Here is a 26,496-nt window from a genome sequence, read left to right on the forward strand (position 1 = left end):
GAAAATATAGTTCATTCAAGTAACTACCTCTGCATTCCACTGTCTTCAGCTTATAGATCTGGTGAGTGGGAATGAATTCATTCGCACATTCCTTCAGGATTCCTCCAGGTTCCTGCACACAAGCTGTGCCAAATGTCTGCCTGCAGGCAAAGAGGAACCGAGGCCTGTGACTTGCAAGTAGAGCCAGGCAGAGGTGCGAGGCGGGAACAGGGATTAAAGGAGCATATGTAAACTGAAAGGGAAGGAAGCAAGTATGACAAGGCCTCAAAACGACAGTGCCTGGCAAAGAGTACACACCGAGAATGTGATAGGTATGATTTTATCATTAATCTTATTCTTTTGATCCAGAAATGAGTTCTTAGAGGTAAATCACCGACCCAGGGTTCTTTGGAGGCTGGCATAAAAGGTCTTTGCCTGCTGTGAACCTAGTCGTACTGGTTCAGAGAAATATAGATGATTCCAGTTCCAGACTTGGATGTACAATTTCTTGGTTGAATTTAAAAGCCTGTGACTGGAAGTAGGTATTTTTGTCCCCTCTCAATATCTATTTATATTTTTGAACAAGAATAAAATGATGTTAAAAGAATTAAAAACAAAGAAAAAAGAAAAAAAAATCCACCATTTTGATACAACCATTCTATGTTAATGTTTTATTCTTTCCCCTTCTGTGACTGAATATTTCCAATTTTCTATAAAAGAAATGTATAGGCCTACTTAGCAGAGGCTCAGAAGTTTATTGTGTATGCTGCTTCTACCCGTTGTATGTTTACTTTGGAAATTCAGCAGTCAGTTCCTCTTCTCTTCCTTCAATACTCTTCTCTGATACTTAACTCAAGATTGTGGTTGAGCCATTGAACCATGGGAAATTCATTTTCAAAATCTGCTTAATTGCTGTGAGACTTTTAATTTGTTCTGGATGATGGTGCTAATGTCTGGGAACTGGGACTGAAGCCCTCCGAAGTTGTTAATTTAATCAACCGCTGTGTCCTTGCCATGCCTAATGAAGCGGGGGGCGGTGGGGGAACCAGACCCCTCTCACAAAGGGGCTGGGTTCCTCCTGACCACCTTGTCAAAGATAAATAAGAGGGGCCCCACAGTTAGGTTGAACAGTTGGAGCAAATTACCAGAGTGTCAGCCCACGTTATCCAAAGCCCAGGGTTATGCTTCCCAAAATAATGACTGAGTAGGTTTTATGTAGGACCCCGGAGTTTTAAGGCATGGGTTTTGTGTGCGTGTGTTCACACCTGCCAATCTGCAGAATTCTTCAGTCAGTTTGGGGTTCTGTTATGGCTTTGTCCATAATCTGTAAGATCATAAACATCACCCCCAGACTATTGATGTTCCCGTTAACCACTGAAGTTTTCCATGGCGAGACTGGTGAAAGCTTGCTCTGTCCTCATGATAAATTAGCTTGTTTATTCCTCTTCTGCTTATTTCTATCCTGCTGTTGGTTAGTGTAATGAAGCAGAAGTCCATTGTATGTGTTCATTGGGTAGCGATCCTCTGGCACCAAAGGGGGTAATTGAGTAGAAAGGCGGAATGCTGTTGGTGCATGGGAGAAGTTAACACCACATGAGGTCACCAGGCTTCAAGCTTTAATCAATGTGGACACAATGCAATTGAGATTGTGAAAAGGGTTTGTTTATAGTGTGAGAGTAAGGGTCAGTAGTTAATTTGAAATGCTGTAGGTGTGTTTTCCTTGAACCAAGAAGGTACAGAGCATGTGTCATAGAGGACTGTAAATATCCTCAAGGGAGGGACGTAATTGGGGTGGGGATTTAAAAAGAAGGGCATTTAAGAACTTCAGTGTACTTCTTGTTGCTCCATCCATGTTTTATTGAAATTTTTTGCCATTTTTTAAAATGAGGAGACTGTAGAAGAAAAGTATTTAAGTCCATGGTATAAAAGCACAACCCTACCAACAAAGAACTTTGTCTTTTTTCAGCAGTGATTTCCTTTGGGAAGATATTTGAAGTACTATAAAATATTGCTAATAGGACCCCTGTATACTAATTCTGAAAGAATGCTCACTCTCAGAAGTTTATATCTTTAGAATTTGTCATTGTTGTGGCTTGAATTAAATAATATGAAAACCATTAACCCTCTACTTGTTCATGCTGCTGCCTTTTTCCATCTCAGGGCTCCAGTCTGTAAAGTGTGCCTGTCTGCTTTTTGGATTAATTTTGGCATTTCCCCCCATTATTGTCTAAGTTTCAACAGCTAGAAACACAGCTTCAGCCAATTTGAATGTAGAGAAGGCCTGCCCTTTTGCTGCAGAGAAACTTTGCAAACAAACATCTGGTTTTCTGAAATGACTGCAGGGAAAAGAACATGAGGGTTGTGGAGGAGCCAGAGGCTTGCCATGAACTCTCCCATGCTTTGTTGTGTGTTTGTGAAATCTAGGTAATGCATTGATATGCCTGATACCTCACATTTGTATAGTGCTTTTATCCTTCTTGAAGGTACTTTAGTAGAAATCATCTTATTTGATCTTCCCAACAACACTGTAAGATAGGCCAGTCCATCAGGGATATTTACATTTTAAACTTACGAAAACTGAGATGGGGAGTAACTGTTTGTGGTATGGTTTGTCTGGCAAGGCAGTAGCTATGTTTGTGGAAGGAATAACTCGGGATTTGAATATTAATTGCTACATTATGACAAGTTGAAGAACAAGAAAAAAGAGGAGTTTTAAAAAATATGAATTACTTGTGATAGAAATCACTGTGTATTGGCCAAACATTTCTTTTTGAGCTCTCTTCCAGGACAAGTAAATGACAGTTGTGGTCCATCTTCTTTACCCTCCTCTGTATAGCAAGCCATTCCCATGAACAGTTGTTGATTCTCTCTTTACATATTTATTCAACACATTTTAGCCTGCTGAGGGTGTCCAGAGTTTTTCTCTTTCCCCGGGCGGAATCTGGGTCTTTAGAACCCCAGGGTAAATCTTAAAGAAGGAACCAGGGAGTGCCTAGGAGATGAGGGTGAAACTAATTTACTGGGTTTAGTTAGTGAATGATGCTATTGTTGCCCACTTTATTAATTCCTTTGTATAGTGCCTTTCTACTTATTTAAGCCATGCTAATAAACATGCATTGAAAGGTCATTTTTAGTGTCAGTATGATAACCCATAGTATGGATAAAATTAAATTGCTCAATCTATTGTTGGACATTTAGAATAATTCCAGTTTAAGGCTATTATAAACAATACTGGAGAAATCTTCTTTGTATTTAAATTCTTATACGTCCTTTATTATTTCCTTAGTAAATTCAATTTTGTGAATTAGGTAAAATGAAATGCACATTTTTAAGGATTTTGATGGTCAGTGATAATCATCATATCACCCATTAGCCAAATCTGGGAATGTCTATCTCTTTGCATGTTAGCCAGTACTGGTGATTACTTTTGTTTAAAAAATGTTTCCCAATGTGCTGATAATATCTTATTTTTTTAATTTACATTTCGTTGATTGATAGTAATGGTAAACCTCTTTTCATGTGCCTACTGGCTACATATATTTTTATATGACTTGCGTGGTTGTTCCTTTCTTTTAATATACTATTTTCAAAGTTGGATCATCCCAGTAATACAACTTCTTGGAGATTAGGAAAAGAAGGAAGATTTATTGGAGAGGATGATTGGTGTTTTTTGGCTGCCTAGTGTTTTGCCTATTTGTTTTGGCAGCAGGATCTGCCTGAATCTCCTTTGTGGAGCATTTTTTTCCCCACTCTCAGTCCATGTGCCTTAAGAGAATCTTCACTTCTGATTCCAGTGATGGACATGTGGCCAAGCCAAGCACTAGCCACGGTGGATTTATGCCTCAAGTTAGTCTAATTAGAGTGAATTCTAAGACTTGTGTTGAGGCTACCAGGAAGAGATGTCCTCTCTTTTTCTTACTGAATTTCAACTCACAGAATATAAGCCTGGAATTGTTGGAGTCTTTCCAATGAAGCCTGAGAATGAAGCTAATAAAATACAGGGTGGAATTCAATGACTGTAGAGAAGTGAAATCTGTTGACATAATCTGATTTCTCAAAACAACCGCTAGAAGACTGCTTTATCTCTAGATATTTTTCAGTATCATCTTACTAATTTAGTTTTTGCTTAAGTATCTTTGAGCAGGGTTTCCTGTCTCTTACAACCAAAAGAAACTGATACACTTGTTATGCCTTCTTCAGTTTAAAAATAAGTTGGTGGAACCAGATGTGGTGGCTCACACCTGTAGTCCCAGCACTTTGGGAGGCCGAGGTGGGCAGATCACCTGAGGTCAGGAGTCTGAGACTAGCCTGGCTAACATGGTGAAACCCCATCTCTATTAAAAAATACAAAAATTAGCCGAGTGTGGTTTCACATGCCTGTAGTCCCAGCTACTTGGGAGGCTGAGGCAGGAGAATCACTTGAAACTGGGAGGCAGAGGTTGCAGTGAGCCGAGATCACAACACTGCACTCCAGCCTGGGTGACAGTGCGAGACTCCATCTCAAAAAAAAAAGGAGTAAGTTGGTGGAGGCCACTGCTGCATTGCAGAGTGTATTTGGACAGTTAGCTTATTTTGATGAAATAAGTCCTCTGTAACAATTAAAGAATAAAATAAGTTATGGAACCAACCTCTGTCAGGCAGCTCCTCTAACTAGAGCAGTATTGGAAATGGGGTGTGTGTGTGTGTGTGTGCGTGTGTATATGTATGTTCAGAGATCACTGTTGAGCACCAGGTTGCTGGTGAAGATCATTAGTGACAATTCCTGGAACTTGGCCAGGCTGCTGGCTTTGAAGCAAAGCTCATTGCAACACGTGTTCCTGCTGGGCTGGATGTCTGTGTGAAATGGATGGCAACAGGATGTCCCAGCAGCTGAAATGAAGATCCTGAAGGCAGAAGAGAAGCTTTAATGACTGCCCAAGCCAAGCAGTAGTGCTGGGGATGGTTGGGAAATTCAGTAGATGTTATGATGACTCGAGGTTTCTTTGGGACATCTAGGAGGCTGTGAGGCCGAGGAAGCAATGAGCAGCACATGTTGCTACAAGTTCTGAACTAGGTTAGCCATGGGCTACAGAAGGAGTAAACACACGGATTTTGCCCTCCAGCAACTTAAATTTGGGAAGATAAGATCCATAAAATAAGACAGTTTGTTGTTAAGGGCTAAGGGATCTAGGCATTTTTTAGATCAGATAATTTTTTTTTTGATACATGGGGGTTTGGTATGGGCCTTTAAAGTATGGGACAGCCGTCTGAAACACAACTTGATGTGCAGAATCCAAGACAAGATTCATCTCACTCAAGGTGCTGAATTAATAATGAACTTAATACAGAAAGCCATGAGCAAGAGTTCTGGCTCTAGCCCCATTTATCTCCTTGGTATATCATTGAATCCCTCATGCTTCCTCTTGTCTTTCCTTTCTTTTTTTTGGAATGAAGTTTCGCTCTTGTTGCCCAGTCTGGAGAGCAATGGCGCGATCTCAGCTCACTGCAACCTCTGCGTCCCGGGTTCAAGTGATTCTCCTGCCTCAGCCTCCTGAGTAGCTGGGATTACAGGTGCCCACCACCATGCCTGGCTAATTTTTGTATATTTAGTAGAGACGGGGTTTCACCATGTTGACCAGGCTGGTCTTGAACTTCTGACCTCAGGTGATCCACCTGCCTCGGCCTCCCAAAGTGCTGGGATTACAGGCGTGAGCCACCACGCCCGACCTTACTTCCTCTTGTCTTTCTAAATGGACCTGGTAATGCTTTCCCTTGGCAAATAAAAACAGAGGCATGTCTTTCCTCAAAGCCAGGTATGGTTGGGCTTTTCCACCCATTTCTTTTCTTCCTTATTAAAGGCACTAAAATAAATCTTCAGACATGTTAGGTTACCTATCATTAGAAATTTATTTTAGATGATCATTAAGGTATATCTTAGCTCTTAGCTAAATTCTGAAGAATACAAAGAGGCACAAGAGATGATAATCTGTTCATCTGTGGTGTTATTGAAATAAAGCACTGGATGTTAAATTAGTGAGTTGAGATCTCAGTATGGGAATCTACCACTTGCCAGCTATGAGACCTAGTCTTGCTTTTACTGTCTCATCTGTAACCTACTATAGATCTGAAAGCTTAAATAAGATAATTATATGAAGGCATTTATCTTTGGATTATACCAAAAACAGATAAGGTGGAACTATTTAGCTGAGTAGACAGGCAATGACATATATAAAAACATCATTAATAAAATAGAGCAGTGTAAGATGAAAATATTAGGTAATATTATTTGAGTACTTAGTATGTACCAGGCAATGTATTAAGTATTTTATGTGCATTATGTCAACTGCCGATCTGGTAGTGTTGGAACTAAAATCTTCATCTAACTTGCTATTTTTATGTTTAAAAGTCTAGAGAAATTGAAGGATCCTTAAAGCACTGATTTGGACCTCCTTAACTTGTTAATTGTATTTTCTTTTAAAACCCTTTGTTCTAAAAGTAATGGAATTTGGGGGATAAAACCTGGAGGTGGCTGTGAATTGACCAGAAGATTTACAAGTACCCATAAGGGCTGGCATTGTGTTAGACATTGTGGGCAAATTCATTCAGCTCTGGGACTCCGTCTGTATTTCCCTTCGTGAACTCTTTTGCTGAATGTCCCATCATCTTTTGTCGAGATGAGATCCTGTTCATCCTGTCTGCTTTCACAACATAAATGTTTTAGGAACTCTCCACAGACTGGCTGGATTGTCTGTTTGGGCTGTGAACAGATTGTGTGGGTGATGAGACAAGTAGGAAAAGACTCAGCGATCAAAAAAGGGGGAAGGAAAGCTCTTTCTCTTTCTCTTAGAATGGAGCTCGGATACAAAGGGTACTTCGTTAATCATGCCTCCTTTGTAATCAGAATGGGGAGGTATTTTTTTAAACCACCACTATTTTGTCCTCTGTCTCATCCAAGTTAAGCCAACTGTGCAATGGCTAATCGAGGGGTTAAAAATTTCCCAGATGCAGCCAGGCAGAATCAACTTCACTAGATAAAGGAATCATTTGACGGTGATTTGAAAGCTGTCAGGTGTAGCGCCAGGCTTCTTGCAGACATGGCACTGGCCTGGTAGGACACCCATGTCCAAGATCCACATGGTGGCAGATTTGTGATTAGATGATGAAAATCTCATGAGTGGTGAGAAATGGGGAAGAGATCTGTAAGACTCAGGGGTTTTGGTGAGTTTAGAGGATTCAGTCACTTTGCACTATGTCCCTAGAACAATCACTGAACGGAAAATCCAGGCATCTCAATTTACTGAACGACCTTGGGCAACTTGTTTAATCTTTCTGTAGTTGCTTTCTTAGAAATCAAAGAAGGGTAATAATCTTTGGTGCCCACTTAATGGGTGTTGTATAAAATAATGAGATTGTAAACGCTTTGAGTGCCCTGGAGATGAGGAGATAGGGAAAATTCTCTTAGGTGTTCTTCATGCTGAATATGGAAAGATGAATAAGCTTTTGTTGTTTTTTAAGAAAAACCTGTCTTTTTTTTGCACCTTTTTTTTTTCTTTTACAAAGGAGGCTGTGTGCCTCAGTAGAGGTTGACTCTGTAACAGTTTTACTTTCCTGGACAGGTCTGCAGATTTACAATGTAGTCGGTTTTCCAAGAGGAATGTTTGGGTTTAGAGCTGTCCTATCCATTCGCTAAATCTAGTGGTGAGATGTTTTTAATGAATTGTTGGTGTACAGCAAATAAAGAGCAATGAAACAAAAGACGGTGTTTAGAAAAGGACTAATCAACTGTTACTCTAACTGTCCCCTAGCTGGATGGTTGCCTATTTTCTTTTTAAAATTAAATGCAGTCTTCAGGCCAAAGCAGTGGGAGGTGGCGGTACATTCCAAGAAAGAGGCATCAGAGTGTCTGAGGGTTGGAAGACAGCAGAAAGCTGCTTGATCCTTGGTGGGTTTTTTTCTGTTTGTTTTGTTTGTTTTTGGTTTTGCCCTTACTGCCTTACCCCTTGATCATCTATTCAGAACAGAGGGGAAAAATCCTCCACAAGGTTTCTCCTCCCCTTGGTTTGTGTCACCTAAACAACATTTTCTTCCCAGGTGAGATTGTAGCTTACCTCCTCTTGTAGTGATGAGCGGCTGGGGCTTTCCACCCAGTGGACCTTCCATTTGTCTGTTTTCAACAGGGAACCCCAATTTACTAATTCTCTGGAGAAACAGAGATTTTGCTTGGGGAGGGGGCCTGAGAATTTGTTTAGCCCAGTCTCACCCACACTGGGTCTCCCAAGAGAGATGACCTTCCTGTTAGGATCTTTCTATTTGAGCGACCTATTGCTCTCTAGACAGCTTGTTTAGTTTTTCAATCCAGTTGGAACATTACGATGGTTAAATGTTCTTTCTTATCATTCAGTGGAAAACTGGCTTCCATGACTGCATTGTAATTTCCACTCATGAATGCTGGATTTTCCATTTAGAATAATCTCGAATGTATGCTTCACTTCAGTTACACACTAGCCTTTCAAATAACTGAAGATGACTATCATTTCTCTCCTTTGACTTTCTCTTCTCCAGTTAAAATACCCCTGGTCTGGTTTAGACTCCTGACCATACTTGCTGTCCCTTTCTGGTGATTGCCTTCCCAGTCAAGGTTAAGTTTACCTCTGCTACCATGGCAACCAGCTACTGTTTGTTGTTTCTACTTAAAGGAGAGCACCATTTTCCTATTTTCTGCAGAAAATTCATAACTCAAAAATCAGCTTGTTGATGTCCCTAGAACAAAGACATCCATACTGCTGAGTCCACATAGTGCTGAGATCAACAACCTCTACAATAGTCCATACAGTGGAATTGCCATTTGAACTCATGTAACTTTGGGTAAATGTATTTCTTGTTGTATCCCTGCATTAGTTTTTCTCATCAGGAGAAACAGTGTGGCCTGAGACAAGGAGAGACTATGGACCTGGGACAGATTAGGTTCAAACCCCAGTTCAGCCACTTATTGGCTGTGACCTTGGATGAGTTATTTTAATTTTTCAGGGCCTCATTTTACTCATCTCTGAATGGAGATAATAATATCTACCACTTACTTCTTTTTTTTTTTTTTTGAAACGGAGTTTCATTCTTGTTGCCCAGGCTGGAGCGCAATGGCGCAATCTTGGCTCACCGCAACCTCCGCTTCCCAGGTTCAAGTGATTTCTCCTGCCTCAGCCTCCTGAGTAGCTGGGATTACAGGCATGCGCCACCACACCCAGCTAATTTTTTGTATTTTTAGTAGAGACAGGTTTTCTCCATGTTGGTCAGGCTGGTCTCAAACTCCCGACATCAGGTGTTCCGCCCACCTCGGCCTCCCAAAGTGCTGGGATTACAGGCAGGAGCCAACGTGCCCGGCCACACTTACTTCTGTATAAGAATGAAAATCACCCTGTTAAGTCCCTAGCACAATGCCTAGCACATAAAAAATATCCAACAAGTGGTAGCCATTATTATAATTTCTAAATGACAGCCTGATGCAGTCAGTGTAACATGAGGCAAACTGTAATGGTTATGAATTGCTGAGAACTTGGAATCTCTGTAGTTGGAAACTCTGAAAATGAAGTGTTGTAGAATGGCTTGAATGGAGTATGAATTTTTCTTGTAAGCCTGGATGATTGGGGTAAAGCAGAGGTTCTCCACCAGAAGCAGTTTTGCTCCCCAGGGAATATTTGGCAATGTTTGGAGAAGACTTCCCCCACCCACACCCCCCCTGAACTTGCCAGCAGTGGGGATGAAGATGCTACTGGCAGCTAGTGAGTAGAAGCCAAGGATGTTGCTAAATATCCTCCAGTGCACAAGCCAAACCCCCACAACAGTTATTCAACCCAAAATGCCATTAGTGCAAAGCTTGAGAAATCTCTGAGTAGAGGGATGGGGACCGGGCAGCCAAGAATAATAAGAGGAAACTGGTAGGTATAGCTCTCTGATTGTGAGAAGCCCAGAACTTGGACCAAATATTAAAATAAGATGATGGCCCAGTGCAGGCATATCTCTAACCTTATGCATTCTAGACCCACACTCCTAACATGCCTTTCTAAGACATCAATCCTTTCAATGTTCCCCATGTCACGTATGAACACAATAAATTCTGCCTAACGTTTGCATGATGTGTTTGCACCTCTCTTATTTTCTCATGTTGCCTCTATGGAAGACATGGCCTCTTTGGTCCAGTCTCCAAGTAGGGATTCTGTCAAAGAAACAGGCAGTCAACCAAAGGTGAATTTAAAGTGACCTAACAACTTCTGTTCTTTAACTGTCAAAGCATGGTAAAGGGGATATATAATCTCTAGCAGTACTTCTGGCAATCCCTATTTTCTTTCCCATCCACTTTGATGTTTCTAACGTGTCTCTTCCAAAATCTCCCCAACACTCCCGCTGGTAAACTGCCCCCCTCTCCCCGCCGAGCTTAAGCCCATATCTTCTACCTATCCCCTGTCTTTTGATTGTGCATCATGAAAACTCAAAGAATCCATCTAGCAATAGTTGAATCCTCATCGTGGGGCAGGTGAGGGGGTTGTGACAGAAGAGGCAAAACCAGCATTCTCTTTATCTGAAGAGAGGAGGGGAAAGGGTAGCCAAATACCCATGTCAATAGTTTTTGCTCTGCCATAACTATTTTATAATAATTTGTGAAGATAATTGTGAAAAAAGATGTTATAATCCCATTTTTCTAAGGATAAAACCAAGGGTTAATTCTGTGTTCCCTCAAATAACAGGCTGCTTGAGATATGCTTGGGATATTTCTCAGGGTTATCTTAGATGTTCCAGTTAAAATTTGTATAGAATCATCTCTGGTATTGGGGCTGTTCACTGATAGGTGAGGGGAGCCCCTGTTTTTAACATCCAAGATGCACACCTTCTAGTTCCTTAAATATTGATGAACACACCCCTCAGGGCAAGAAGACAGCACAGAGAACATGGAGAAGGTCTTCATCTCCCACCAGACGCTAATTCTTCTCATGTGTTGACAGCACTATTATTAGCAGCTAACATTCATTAAGGCTTCACTCTTTTCATGGTACTGTAATAGGGTTTTTATATTAATCATTTTATCCTCAAAATAAACTTAGGAGGCGAGTACCTTTTAGTACACTTTTACAAAAGGGAAACTGGCATTCTACAAGGCTAGGTAAGCTGCCCCCCTAAATTGCTAGTGAGTAACAGAGTTGGGATTTGAACCCAAGTTTTTCTGAGCTCTAGCTCTTGCCTTTAATTTTTCTTACTTTCTTTTTGTAATTGCCTTCAGCAACATAAAGCACCGTTCCTGTGAAAGTAAGTCCCTTGCTACTCTGTAATCATTGTTTTCTCTTATGACATACTTTTTGTAGAGGGTAATCAGTGTAAATTTTGAAATATATTAGGAACCCAGCCGTTTAAATGAAAATCTGAAAGAAAGTTATGAATTGATTTCATTAGCAAATTTTGTCAATGATCTCTTGGCTTAGAAGTGTATGCTATGACTTTCATTTCTTCTGAATAATAAATAGACTTAGCTCTCTTGAGCTTATTTCTATCATCCTAAAAAATAGAGGCTGGATATGATCCAAATTATTTCATTGTATTGGAATGTCTTTGTGTTGTATTAGGCTGTGAGTATACAGACCACTGGCTGGAAGCTGGAATGTTGTTTTTTGTTGTTTTCTCCTAAAGGTCTTTATTATTATTGGATTAGACCTACCTTCTCATATTATAAATTATGGGGGTATAATTCACTGTGCTGAATACATCAGTATGAAAGTTTACATATGCAGTTGGCTGTAGCTTGTCCTTGCTTTTAGGAACAGTTCTTTGATCTCTCCAGCTGTTGGAAGACAGAAAACACTCAGAATACATTCAGATCCCAAACAGTAACAGAATGAGAATAGGACCATTAAGATCTGTTCTTCTAACAGATGTGAAAATATAAGGACAAGGAGGGGAGGAGGGGCCTGATAGGGACAGCCAGAACTCTTGGAATATAAATTGACCCTAATTTGTAGGAACTTTTTCTTTAAACTTAAAAGAGTGAATTTCTTCATAACGTAGAAGTACATACATTCTTTTTAGAATCCTACAATTGCTGAGTTAAAAGTGCTTAACAGTTTAAATACTGCCTTTTACAGTTGAGAAAACTAAGGCCCAAGATTGATTGAATAATTTGCCTGATTAATGCATATCCATTGCTAGAACCCAGCAATCATGAGTCCTGGGATAATTTATTCTGCCAAGATTCTTATGCTCAAATTTGTAGTAGTTCAGGAATAGCAGATCAACTTGTGGCCCAGAATCGAAGCTCTAAATATTATATATGAAGAATGCCCATAGAATAATAATGATAACAAAGACCCTAAAAGTCACCTTTCCATCCCTACCCGGTACTCAAATGCCCTCTGCATTCTTTGCACTCACCAAGTGTTAACTGAGGAGCACCTCCACTCACACAGGTGCCGGCAGCTCATTTTCTTCAACTGGTGTGGTGAACTGTGGGCCAGTTTGATTTTATTGATCTCAGATTTCCTTCCTGAGAACTTGCAAGATTGGAACCACTCAGGGTAAATCTAATTCCTCCTCCACATTTAGTCATTCACATATTTGACCTTTTATCTTCAACCCTCCATACTAAACCCCCCTTTTAAACAAGCTATACACCTCCAGCTTCTACAAATTCTACATGTGATATGACATGTCATTCATTTTTCTTTGATTCCTGTCTTAGTGAATGACATCACTCATCTGCTGCCTATGCAAGAAATTTGGGGACATCCTTGACTTCTCTTGTACTTACATCCTATGTGAATCAACAGGGACAGTAAATTGTTCATCCTACATCGCTCTTTCCTCTAGTAAAAACTGCCCCTGCCTGTCACCCTTCTGAATCTCTGAGTCACTTCAGAACTTCTGATACCAGCTACACTCCACTGTTCCTTCAACACCGAGAAGATTTTCACCATTTTTCTTTACTAATTCTTTGAGAACTTTCATATGTGATTCACTGGGGCAGAGAGAAAAAAATCATTTACGTCTCTGGGAAATAGTACATACATGCAGCAGAAGGTTCCTTTGCCCAGGTTTCTGTCTGAGCCTGTTTTGTAGTTTTGATCTCAGAAGTAGAATATTGATGCTTTTAGAAGGGAGTGTTTGCTTTTTCTCTGGTAGGTACTGTTTAGAGGGTGTTAAAGAAATGACCAAAATCTTCCCTACATGTGTTCTTAAGAAGACAGATTTTGTCATAAAATCTTCAAACATTAGTTATATACACTAAAGGCTGAGATGTGAACATTTTATCTCATTTTGTCCCCCATCTGCTTTCTATTCATTTAGGTCTTAAAACCCTCAGGGCAGTGCTGGAAGAAGGTAAATAACTGTAAGTCCTGGCTTTGAGAACCTGTTTCCAGGAACTATGCTGAACAGCAGTTATCTAAACATGTTCCTGCAATATTAATGTTGGCCACAAACCCTTTGGGAGCAGTTTTTTTAAAAAAATTACCATTGTTTTGTTTGCCTACTATCTAATTTCTTTTGATGTGTAAATTACTTGTGTGGATTGGGTTATAGTTTAGGAAAAGTTCATTTTGATCTTCAAAATTCAGTATTTCATTTCATATATTGCTTGACACGGATCTGGAAGAACCGTCATAAGTATTTGTAGGAAGTGAGTCTCTGATGAGCACATGTGTGACCTTGGGAGACTGACCTCATGGAAGCCCACTCTGGCTTCTTCCCAAACTGTCACTGAGTGCCAGTCTAAGTGTACTTTGATACAGGCGGGACAAGGATTAATCCACTATGGCATTTAAAAAATGATGCTTAGTAGGCATTTGATAAAATTTTGTTAGTTACATTGAGCATAACTTACATTAATATGTTTATTATGACACAAAAGCCATATAATATATAGTTCAATTCAGGTCCGGAGGACTTGCATGTTTAAGTTTCTGTGCTTAGTGGCACAAGGCAGAATAAGATGTAGTCCTTCCCCTTAGGAGCTTATAATTTTGTAGGGTTCAGAAGTGATGCCTGCAAATAAAGTAGAATGCTATAATAAAGACATAGACCAGGTGATACTGGCACCAAAGGAAGTAAGAATCTTTTGTCAACTGAAGGAAAATCAGAGGAGGCCTCCAGCTGGCACACTATAGGCATTTAACAAATTGAATGAAGGAGAGACGGCCCTTGAGCTAGAACCTAAAACTGATGAAATTTAAAATACTAAATAATTGCATAGACTATTTAATTTTGTGATTTCAATGTTTTTTAAAAAAATAATTCCGGCCGGGCGCGGTGGCTCAAGCCTGTAATCCCAGCACTTTGGGAGGCCGAGGCGGGCGGATCATGAGGTCAGGAGATGGAGACCATCCTGGCTAACATGGTGAAACCCCGTCTCTACTAAAAATACAAAAAATTAGCCGGGCGCCTGTGGTCCCAGCTACTCTGGAGGCTGAGGCAGGACAATGGCGTGAACGCTGGAGGCGGAGCTTGCAGTGAGCCGAGACCTCGCCACTGCACTCCAGCCTGGACGACAGAGCGAGACTCCGTCTAAAAAAAAAAAAAAAATTAATAATAATAATAATTCCTAAGAATGTGAATGTTAAAACTGCAAGTTACCCTCAAAATGTACCTCTACCCTCAATTCTAGGAAATTTGCAAATTATAAGGGCCTGTGTTTTCTTTGAATAATCAAGGAAGGAAATATGATTATTCTTGGCATTTGTGAAATTCCAGATAAAGACATTAACAGGTCTTACTTGCCCTTAGCCTTAACTTACAATGTACAATATTAAATTTTTGACCATTCAGAATGCCCTGTACTTTAATTGCTTTTATCTGTTTATCTGGAACTGGTCAGAAAATAGAAAACAAATCAATAAACTATATGCAGCTCTTTGTTGGACCTTAATTTCTCCATTCCCTGGCATACCATATGCATGGATAGGAGACTTATCATTTTGGTGTGACTGAGAGGAACTTATATTTAGTTCAGGCTCTTGCTCTTATCTATCCATTTACTTTCCGAATGTTTCCATGGATGAGGAACCCACCCTTTCCTGAGTCAAACTGTGCCATTGTTTGCCTACCTGAATTATCAGTAATTCTTCCGTAGGTTGCTCTGGAGTCAGATTTTCTCTAACTTGAATTCCTGTCTCTCACTATGCCTGCAAGTGCTGTCATAGACTTCCATGGCAGCGCTGTGTTCCTGAGTCAGATCTCTAGGCTAACATCCTAAACACTGCCTACCTGCAATATGAAGTAATAACCACGACCCGGTAAAAACGGGGAGAGTATCAGATTCAAGGGAGTTTAGTGCATTTTCAGGAACCTATTACTCCATCATTTCTTTATGGAAGTCTTAGAGGTACTCTGTCCCTGACTGTAAGTCTCCCAGAAAAGCTATCTTGCTGGCTCCCTTTGTGTGACACCCAGCCCAGTGCTGGTAATGCCTTGCCTGTGGAGCTTCAGCAAGCTACTTATGGTCACAGTCGTCTTCATTCATCCCTCAGCTCTGCAACTATCTCAGGTAATCTGAGAGTGCTAATAAATAGTAAGCATTAATAAATAAACAGATAGTTGTATTGGAAAGGAGCATTAGATATGAAATCAGACCTGGGTTCCAGTCCTAACTCTATTTACTGATGAGACAAAAACCACTGATCTTCTGAATATGCAATGGTGCTAATTATGTTACTTGTTAACTAGGTGGATTCGATAATCTATGTATGTGAAAGTTCTTTGCAATTCACTTACTAGTTGTGGTTCATGTTTATTATTAACAATAATATTGATAAAAGAATATATGTAATTTATGAATAATAAATGTCTGATTATTTTAAATAACAAATGTTGGAAACTTGTAGAGTGTAATAGGCACTTTAGAACAAAGCCACTGACTGTGTTTCTTCTAGAAGATTTAATTTTGGTATTTTCCGACCCTAAAATTCCAATATAAATGTGTGCCCATGGTGAGTTTATTTAAGAAGGAGAGCCAGGTGTCCCCTTTTTTGTCACCTCCACCCCTACAGCTTTGCCAGAGCCACTTTGGGGGCCTCCACGGGGGCTCTGAGAGATTTCCCACACAAGAACTGGTGCACCCGCCATGCTGGGTTTATGACATCATCGCCCAAGGTAGTAAATTAAAGATGCTATAATTCACTTTCCATAGGTGGTCTTGGCTGCATTCCACAGTCTTTTGGCTGAAAGGTTGCTGATTTTGAAGCACTGGCTCAAAGTCAAAACTTAACCCAGATGACTGGCCAGCCGAGCAATGAGCAATAGCGTCAACAGATGAGCCACTGGTTTTTCTGTGGAGGTCTTTTGTGTTCACTTCATATGTATTTAATTTTTGCTGTTTTGAGTATTTCTGGAGTGATGGAGAAACAGGAATTGCAGGCATTTTTCAGGGATAGAGAAATTCGTAATTTGATGTACTTCCATCAGTCTTTTCGATTTAGGCTCTCTTTGCTGCAGGACACCAAGGGTGGTAAGGGTCAGTTTTTGAGTCCTAATCCAGGCCACCACTGGATTGCTACACCAATTAGCACATCTAATGATTGGCAGACTTTATGAGCTAAACCTCTGGCAGGGCCCTTTATGTGCATTTTATTATTTTTTCAAAAAGAGGGTAAAAAAACTAGCACCAATCTTGAGCCTAAAATAATTTCATGTTTACCACACCATTTCAAATACTATGTAAGAGTTTGGCTCACTGTCCCAAAGCACTTTAATTTTTTTCCTCTTGGTTCCAATGCTCCTCCATTCCATGGGATCCAAGCCAGGCAAGTAATGTAAGCCAAGTGGCGCTTGTTTGCCACGTAGATCCTGACAAATATAGAGTAATTCTTCTATTCTTCAAAGCTGTTACATCTTTGGCTCCACAACAATTGAGGCTGCAGGCGAAGCATTTAAAATCCTCATCTGCCTAAAATGTAAACATATGATTTTTTCAATATTTTTGAGTCGGAATGTATTTACAAGTGTTTGCTAAATTTTTGGAAATTTGCTGTCAAAATGTCCATAATTTCATAAGTTTATGTTGTAAAGAACTATTTTTAAATAAGTGCTTGACTTTTGTGTGTACGGTACAAATTATTTTGCATTCAACTCTGCTATGTAGTATGTATGTTTGTGTTTTGGTGGCAGTGGTTCAGTGTAAAGGAATGTTCTGCTGTATTAAAAAAAATTAGCTTTCCTAGAACAGATGTTAGCGTAACTAACTGACTGAAAATGGCTGGCAAGAATGAATTTCATTTCACTTAGCGTACCCCATTTCATGCACAAGGGCATAGCTTTGATAATTGTAAAAATCACTTCTGGTCTAGTCTCTGTAGACACACTTTCAGCTCTCCAGTAACTCAGATTGAATTGTGAAATAATACTTCATTTAGTAAGCTAGTAAGATTTAATGGGTATGGTTGAAATATAGGAGAATCTTCTCTTCAAAGTAGGTGGTGGAGATAGCATAAGTGTCTACTATAACTTCAGAGCAATTTCAGTAAAAGAATTAACACACTGAATCATTTAAGTACTAAGTCAATTTAATGCAAATATTTGCACTTTCTTTAGCTGAACTTTTTGAAGAGCTCATTCTAATTAGCCACCCAAAACTTAGATAAGTGGTATGGCAGATATTAAGAAATCTTTTTAGGAACTGACTTTCAGTGAATGGTAAGCAGGTTTGGCTCATAAGACCTCACAGCTCAGCCAGTTAATATGATCTGGCCACTGAAGTTGTGCAGTATATTTCACATGTTTCCTTTTAACCAGAATTAAGGCTTTTGAGCTGGTGAAAGGCATGTGGAATGTCTAAGGAAAATCAATTGAGCATATTTAAAGCTAATTTCTAAATTTAGCTAAAGATTTTCTTAGGTTAAATAAGTACTTTGGGGGCATTTGAAAAAAAAATGTAGTTACATAACAGGAATTCATCTAGTCTTTTCTGACACCTGTGTTCCCTTTCTCCCTCTTTTCGACCCTCCCCACCTTGATACTCAAAAAATCCAAAGCACACTCTGCAATTGCCCAAGGGTTTAAGTGCTCAATATGTTTTATATAAGTTCTCATAAGGCAAGCAGAGATATTTAGATAGGCAGAGCTTCGAACCAACTTGGGCATATGCCTTTTAGTTCTTATAAATACCATTCATAGTGCAATGGAGGTTTTCTCTACATTTCAAAGTAAAATGGATATTGAGCCATTCAACTTCATAGATCAGGTAAAAGTTTTGGGAGCTTATATTCATTCTTCAGCTATTGCTTCAAAAGTTTGAGGAGCTTATATTTCCCAGCTGTTGCTTCAAAAGCAATAGCTGGAAAAAAAAAAAAAAAAGCAATAGCTGGAGAATATAAGCTCCCCAAACTTTTGAAGATACAGACATAGACCAAGTAATTTGTAGTCTCTGCCCACCCCCGCCCCAACATTAATTCTATCCGTTGAAATCAGTCCCAATTATTTTTAAAAAATAAAGGCTAATAACCACTTCTAGTACCCCAAAATGTTTTATGGAACAAGATAGAGAATAAATAAAATGAAATTATAAAATATAAATAAACATTCACATTTTTACAGGTGGAGAGATGGTGCTGGCAGCTTTTTAACTGAGATTAGTTTTCAGGTGTTAAATCAATGTCTCAAGTCAGTAGGAGAAAGTATCTGCTACCAACTTTTTGTATGTTTTTAAATCAATGTGTATTGTTCCTATCATTTTTGTTAGATAAATTCTATTGTAAACATAAAATTCTCTAAAACATTTCTGAAATCTTTGACCATTTTTACTTTAAGTCATTACTTTTTAAAATGGTGGTGTTCTGATTATTAATTCTTATAAACAGGAATTACCTTTTCAACTGGTCTATTCTCCGCATTCCTTCCCCTTGTACCCCAAAGCAGATTATTCTTTAAATATCATCTTTGTTGCAAGGCAGACATTCTTCCTCTAATTTAGAGGAAGGCTATTATTACCTGATGATTGAGACTTCAAAGGCTCTTTGGGGCCATTTGTGGGAATAGGAGGGGGAGCTTCTTCATTCCCACCTGACTACCCTCTCACTCCCGCTCCTTCCAGCAGATCTCTGGTCTGGCCTTGTGGCTACTTACAGGGCAGAGATAGGTGTCATAAAAGGAAACATTCCTGCCAAATAAAAGTTCTTTGTTATGTGTGGCTCTGTTTATTATTCCTTCTTTATGGTGCTCTATAGAGTACAGCAGGGACGATTGGGAGCAGGGGCCAAGGCACTCTAGTAGAATTATACCACTGATTAGAAAAGGCAAGGGTGGACACAGAGATAAGAGTAGTACTGCAGTTTTCACCTGCTAAATGATCTCTTTTTAATTTTTAATATTCAAGCACAGATATCTGCAGAAAATATGATTGTTTTAGATATTCTATGACCCAGCACATGTTCTATCTCTACCTCAGCACCTTCCCTCCTTGGCCATCCCCCATTCTCCCTTGGCCATTACCTGCTCTCTTCCAAGGCTAAGCCCTGCCGAAAGCTACCCTCAGCTCTTTTTACAACTGGAGCATCCTGTGCAAACCTCTGTCAGAGAAATTTCCAATCAGGGTGTAATTCTTTGTGAACTTCTCAGCCTCCCACACTAGCCTGTGAGCAAATGGGGGTCTGGGAGGCCATTCGTCCCTGTCTTTAGTTAGTACGGTACCTGCATAACAGTAATGCTCCTAGGTAATTGCTAAAGAAATGTTCATTACTCGTAATAAAGCGAAGAAATAAATAGTCTATGTTGGCTTAAATGGAGACCATGTGTCATGTCAGCCTGTTGTTTTAGTTTTATTTTAACTTTTCTAAGAGGCAACCAAGTCTTGTGTCTCTCTCTGTCTAACTCTTAAATTACAGGTTCTGGAAGGAATAGGGGCTAATGATTTAATGTTGACTCAATTTTAAGCATGATAAATGCTAGCGGTTGGCTAGATAGTAATTTGTAAACTGGATAGCCATTTGAAGTGAAATAACAGGAAGCTGACTGGAGTCAATGAATATTCTTCCAAAAGAAGTACTACAGGTTTAGTCATTGTTCACTTACATTTTTATTCAAGGTTATGTTGTAAGGATGACTGGATTTTTCTGTCATTCTGGTGTATTCATTTCTCCCACCTCCCAAATATCTGACTGTTGCCCTTTCTCAGGGAATGTCAGGTTACATATAACATTCATCAAAATTATTTTTTCCTGAAATTGTTTATTTATTGTCTGCTTCCTCCATTATTTGTGCGTTCCATATGGTTGGTGCCTATCAGGTTTACTCCAGAACCGGCAGTGTCTAGTGCATGGTAGATACTCAAGACAAATTTGGACAATATACTGTGAGCCATAGTAATGTGTGTAACTGAGGGACCACTGAATTTTCAGAGAGACTTCAGGTTGTGTTTGTACATTTCTTCACACCTTGAATTTGTTAGAAGTCTTATTGATTTCATATCACTTTAACATTAAATGTTGTGTAGAATCACATTTCACAATTCATGTGCTATAGTGGAAAAGTGGAGGCCAAAAATACTGTATTGAAATACAGACAAAATAAAATGGTCATGTTTGATAAAGTAAAAAGAACTGAATTCATAATGGACTGCATTTTCGATGAATAGCTCATGGTTTTATAACTTCTGTGCATATTCCCAAGGCTATCTGAACCAACCATGAGTTAACCAGTTTACAGTGACTAGGCATATTTAGTTTTGGCCAAATTATTCTGTCATTGAATTGGTCTGGTGTAGAAGTAGTTTTTGGCCTACTTGTTCTCAGTTAAACCTTATGCTATGGGTGGGTGGAGGAGACATTTATAATGTGTGCTGAGGCAGCTGGGTAATATTGCATTACTCTCCTAGGAATACTGGGGAGTGGTTATTTTTAGCTTTCACCTGAGCAAACATGACTCAGTTTGTTGACCTGAATCTATCCAGCCCCCTCTTGAATACACAAACTCTATTAATCCCTAGAACCACGCAAGTGACTAAGTAAGGCCTTCATTACAAATACCTGTTATTGTGGCTTGTTCAAAGGTTGAAGATGATTTAAACTTCCTCCATTTAGCTCTTTTCTCTTAATCCCACACACTTGAAAAAAATTTACAGATAGATCAAACTTTTTTTGATTCTAGACACAATTTGTGACCCATGTAGCTAAAATTTTGACTATAGCTAATGAAAACACCTTCTATGGTAGGTGACCAGCTACCAGCTGTAAGCTTTGCTTTTGGTTTACGTGATAATGCTGTCTATATAAAGAAACACTTGGGAATTCTCTTTTAGCTGGAGTAGGACATTGCACTGAGCTGTAAATATATTATTGGGGGAACATTAACTGTCCATGTTTGAATATCAGGATGTCTGTTTACTTTCTCAAGCAATACTTGTGTTTTCTCTTTTGAACACTATTAGAAAAACGGAAAGTGTTGAATTATCTTCAGGTTTTGAAGTTATGGAAAACATTTTTGAGACTCGAGGACTAATTTATTCAAGTGAAAAAAATTGTGATTCTCATAGTATAGCTTGAGATGCACTTGAGGCTTCTCCAAGTTCACTGCCATGATATTTATGAAAATATTAGTATTTCTGGGATTTTTTTTCTTAATAGAAGAAACACTAGACTAATGAGAGGATGAAAATAATGCAGGCCCCTAAAAAAGGCAGGCGTTCACTGCATTCATTAAAAATGCGGACTTTGTGACCGTAAAGTGTTCAGCTTCTCTGTTATTAAGTTGGGAATGTGGTTTTGGAGCTTAGCTGAGGAACTCAGCTAGTTATTTTTCGTTTTGGTCTGAGAAGTGAGAGACTTGTTTTTCAAGAAGGTAAAAAATAAAGAAAAAAAGGTTAGGTTCATTTTGGAAGAATAGAAGTTTTAAAATGTAGTAACTATTTTCTGCAGCAAATAGTCAGTTTGAGTATGTTAGCCGAAAATAGAATTCATGACTTTTGTCTCACTGTTTATTTCTCCAACCACATTAAAAAGGGTTCAGTTAAATGTGCCATTTGGCTTTTCTAATGTCAGTGGGCTATTTAGCTGAGTCAGGATAACCAAAGTTTGATTGACTCATATTTCTAAGAATAAGTCAGATGTCTGATTTTAGATGGATTAGATGTGAGGTCTTCGTGATACAGTTTTGAGTTTTAAAGAAAAACGTCTGTAGCAGGGATTAGTGGCAACTTGTATTGCAGTGTTCAGCCTTCTACATGAAGGATGTTCAGCTAGAGCTTAGTAGTTTGAGTTTTCTGATAAGTATTAATAGGCATTGTCCTAACTTCTTACAAAGATAACATTTTACTAAAAATGTATCATTAAAATAGATATTTAATAGAATAGAAAAATAATGTGGATTCGAACATTAGAAGTAGGGCAGAATATTAATAATACACATTTTTGCCTCTTATATAACTTTCTTTTTGCTTTTCATGTTTCTCCATTGCTATCTGATCTCTATTAAATAAGAGAGAATTTCTGCAAACATAATATACCAAGTATCAGATGCACAGAAATACACATATTTAAACCACACACATAAACCATAATTTATGACACTTTCTTTTAACTACTAACTTTCAAAGGTTTATAGATGTATCTATTTTAAAATATACTAGTAGGACCCACATAAAGAAAACAATGAAAGTTTTCCAAGGAATTTAAAAACAGATTGTAGACAATGGAGAAACAAGTACTGTTCTTGGATGGGAAAACTAAATGCTGGGGAAGGATGCTAATTCTGTCCACATTAATTTATTATTATGTATTTATTATTTATAAATTTAATTTAATCTTCAATATCCTAGCAAAAAGATGTAAATTTGAAATGGATTGGGGAAGAGAGTTACTCTAGCAGATATTGATAAAAATAATAAATTTATAGAATTCAAAGCAATGTTGTGCTGACCTGTGAATTGACAGTTTAATGCATGGAAAAGAACAGATGTTCAGAAACATGCTTACATGCATAAAGGCTAACAGTGATATGATAAATCAACAAAAGGGAGGGTCTGTTCAATCAACTATAATTTAAATATTTAAGAAATAAAATTAGAACCTCACCACATCTCTTATAGCAATTTTCAGATGGATCAACTGTTTAAATATTAGAAAAAATGAAATTGCAAAAAATAAATAGAAGTCAATATAGATGACTATTGAATTTTGAGATGAAGAAGGTCAGTTTCTCTAGGCACAAAAGCATGGGGGGAAAAACATAAAAGAGGGATTCCATATAAGATCTGGAACTTCTCTATTTAAATGTACATAAACAAATTTAGATAGCAGATGGAAAGTTTAGGAGAAATTTCCAACAAAACATATTAGGCAAAGGATTATTCTTATAGATAGCCTTTACAAACTGATGAAGGAGAAGTTGATTTTGGTGTATTGTGTGATTGACTATTTTGCAACTAGTAACTGAAAGATTTTAATTATAAAGAAAATATGATATAATGGCTAATATTTTATACTTTGTGTGTGCCCAAGCACTACTCTGAGTGCTTTAATATGTTAACTTGTTTAAAATATGCAGTGACTTGGAAAGATCAGTACTATTATTATTGCCATCTAAGAGATGATAAAACCCATACAGAGATAGGCTTAGTAATTTGCCCAAAACTTTCCTAGTGTGGATTTGTGGTGACACAACTAAAAATGAGAGAGCCAGGATTTGACACCAGACAGGTCGCCTCCAGAGCTGGTGTTATCACACAATACTCTGCTTTTCTAAGTGAATAAAAAGAAAAGACTACAAAACTATGCATGATATAACTATTTTATAAATATGTGTTAATATTTGTGTATATTTTAAAGTTACACAATTTAATTCATGTGTAAACTTTTTATCTAATTACACAGTCATAGAAAAGACAGATGGCATTTTGACATTTTTCCAACAGTGGTTACTTCCCTCTAGTGGGATTTTGGGTAAATGTTGTTTTGAACTTAAAATTTCTGTATTTTCCAAGTTATTAATATTATAATCATATAACCATTATATAATCACAAAATAGTGTTTTTAAAGTTACACATTTCAAAGTTGCTTTGCTGTCTTGAAGTGCGTCGTTTATATTTTAGTACACTTTTGAAGTATCAGTCAGTGTTTGAGTTCCCATTCTCTGCTAGGTACCAAGCTAAGTGGTGGCCCCGAGTTCTTTATCTTAAGCAAAAGCAATGTTGTACAATTTTAGAGCCAAAAGGAATCTTAGAAACTCTTCCGTTTCTCAGATGAGGGTCCTGAAGCTATTATAGATTTAACTGACTTATCCAAGATTCACTGACAGTAAGTTTTTAACCAGGCTTTGAATCCAGGTTTGAAGACTAAGGTCTTCTGACTTTAGATACTGTTCTCTATGAAGCACCAGAGCTCTCCAAGACCTCAAGCAGGTGGGAACTGTAGCACAGTTGATTTTTTGTGACATTGTTTTGAAGTGCGGAAGTATAACTAGACTGGTTACAAATGTATTCTTTCACAACAATTAAAACATAATGGGAAGGTTCTCAGGGATACTGTTATGACACCTCTGGAGGTCACTGAAAGATCCTCAGCCAGATTTGGAAGATCCCTAAGTATTGCTGAGCCCCAGTTGTGGAAGGCGGTACAAAAACTGGAGGGAAAACAGCAGTGGAAAGAATATTAATCAGAAACAGTAGTTTCAATAGATGGCTTTTCTAAAACAGACAAACTTTCTCTTTTCAGCTCCAGGGCCCACAACGGCAGTGTCCTATATGTCGGTGAAATGTGTGGATGCCCGTAAGAACCATCACAAGACAAAATGGTTCGTGCCTTGGGGACCCAATCATTGTGACAAGATCCGAGACATTGAAGAAGCAATTCCAAGGGAAATTGAAGCCAATGACATCGTGTTTTCTGTCCACATTCCCCTCCCCCACATGGAGATGAGTCCTTGGTTCCAATTCATGCTGTTTATCCTGCAGCTGGACATTGCCTTCAAGCTAAACAACCAAATCAGTTAAGTGTACTCTCCTCTCATCCCTTTCTTCCCTTTGAGCATTGCTCTCTTTGGGTTCTTTTTGAGCCAATTCTAATAAAAGTAAAAATGGTAATAGTAATAGCAAACAATTACTGACTACTTCCCAGGCACTTTCTGTGTACTTTACCTGTATTAACCCATTTAATCTTCCCACCAGGTTCCTTGAGGTAGTCTTATTATTTCATTTTACAGATGGAACACTTGGGCACCAGTGAGGTTACTCATGATCTGAAGACTAGAGAGTGGAAAAGCTGAGATTTCTGACTCAGAAAACTGCCCTAACCACCAAACTTCATCACCTCTCTAGTGTCACAGGGGAGTTCACCCCAATGGAGTGACTTGAGGGTTCCTGAAAGGTTTTTATTTTTTTTTAAATGTCTTTTTCCACTGGGCTTTGAGTAAAGCTATGGCCTTAGAAAAAGATCCCTACCAAAATGGAAATGCCAACCCATGAGCACCCATTTCCCCACCAAACCAGGTTTTTTTTTGTTTTGTTTTTTTGTTTTTTGTTTTTTTTTTTTTTAGCTTATTTGCAGTTAAAAACTCTGAGGGCATGAGACATATAAACGTTTCATGGGGAGAAAATCACTGGGTGATTTCTGGGAGGCCAATACATGTATGGCATCTGGGGACAGTATCAGGAATCTTAGGCTGAGAAGTAAGAAAACTTTTTGTTTTTTCCTTTTTGACTGAGATGGGATCAAGGATGTGAGGGAAAGGGAAAAAGATGTGTTAAAGGCAGCTCTGTCTAGGGCCTGTCCATAGATTGAAACATTATTTCTTTTTCTTTTCTTTTCTTTTTTTTTTTTTTTTTTTTTTTGAGACAGAGTTTCGCTCTTGTTGCCCAGGCTGGAGTGCAGTGGCGCAATCTCGGCTTACTGCAATCTCCGCCTCCCGGGTTCAAGTGATTCTCCTGCCTCAGCCTCCCACGTAGCTGGGATTACAGGCACCCACCACCACGCCCAGCAAATTTTTTTTTTTTTTTGTATTTTTAGTGGAGATGGGGTTTTACCATGTTGGCCAGGCTGCTCTTGAACTCCTGATCTCGGGTGATCCACCCACCTTGGCCTCCCAAAGTGGTGGGATTACAGGTGTGAGCCACTGTGCCTGGCCTGAAAACTATTTCTTTCTTCTTCTTCTTCTTCTTCTTTTTTTTTTTTAGAGACAGAGTCTCCTATGTTCCCCAGGCTGGTCTCGAATGCTGGCCCAGGCTGGAGTTCAGTAGCATAATCATAGCTCACTGCATCCTCGAACTCCTGGGTTCAAGCTATCCTCCCACCTCAGCCTCATGAATAGCTAGGACTACAGGCACACTAATTTTGTAATTTTTTATTCTTTTTTTTTTTTTTTTTTTTTTTGTGACAGGGTCTTTCTCTTTTGCCTGGGCTGGAGTACAGTGGTGTCATCACAGCTCACTGCAGCCTCAACCTCCCAGGCTCAAGCGATCTTCCCACCTCAGCCTCTTGAGTAGCTGGCATGAGCCACTGCACCTGGCCTTAAATTTTAAAATTTTATGGGGGTCTCTCCTGAGCTCAAGCAATCTTCCCACTTTAGCCTCCCCAAATTTTTGGTTT

At 38.8% G+C, this 26,496-nt stretch overlaps 1 protein-coding gene across 2 annotated transcripts in view; it reads left to right on the forward strand.

Moving 5' to 3' along the window:
• WLS (Wnt ligand secretion mediator) overlaps window positions 1-26,496 on the forward strand; it is a 133,275-nt gene that overhangs the window by 13,746 nt on the left and 93,033 nt on the right. For both annotated transcript variants that reach the window (XM_019019538.4, XM_019019532.4), the window contains exon 2: window positions 24,628-24,900. In XM_019019538.4, coding sequence (XP_018875083.1) covers window positions 24,628-24,900 — 273 coding nt within the window. The remainder of the gene's footprint in view (window positions 1-24,627; window positions 24,901-26,496) is intronic.

This window comes from Gorilla gorilla, chromosome 1 (genome assembly GCF_029281585.2).
Source record: "Gorilla gorilla gorilla isolate KB3781 chromosome 1, NHGRI_mGorGor1-v2.1_pri, whole genome shotgun sequence".
In the NCBI taxonomy this organism is placed as follows: Eukaryota; Metazoa; Chordata; class Mammalia; order Primates; family Hominidae; genus Gorilla; species Gorilla gorilla.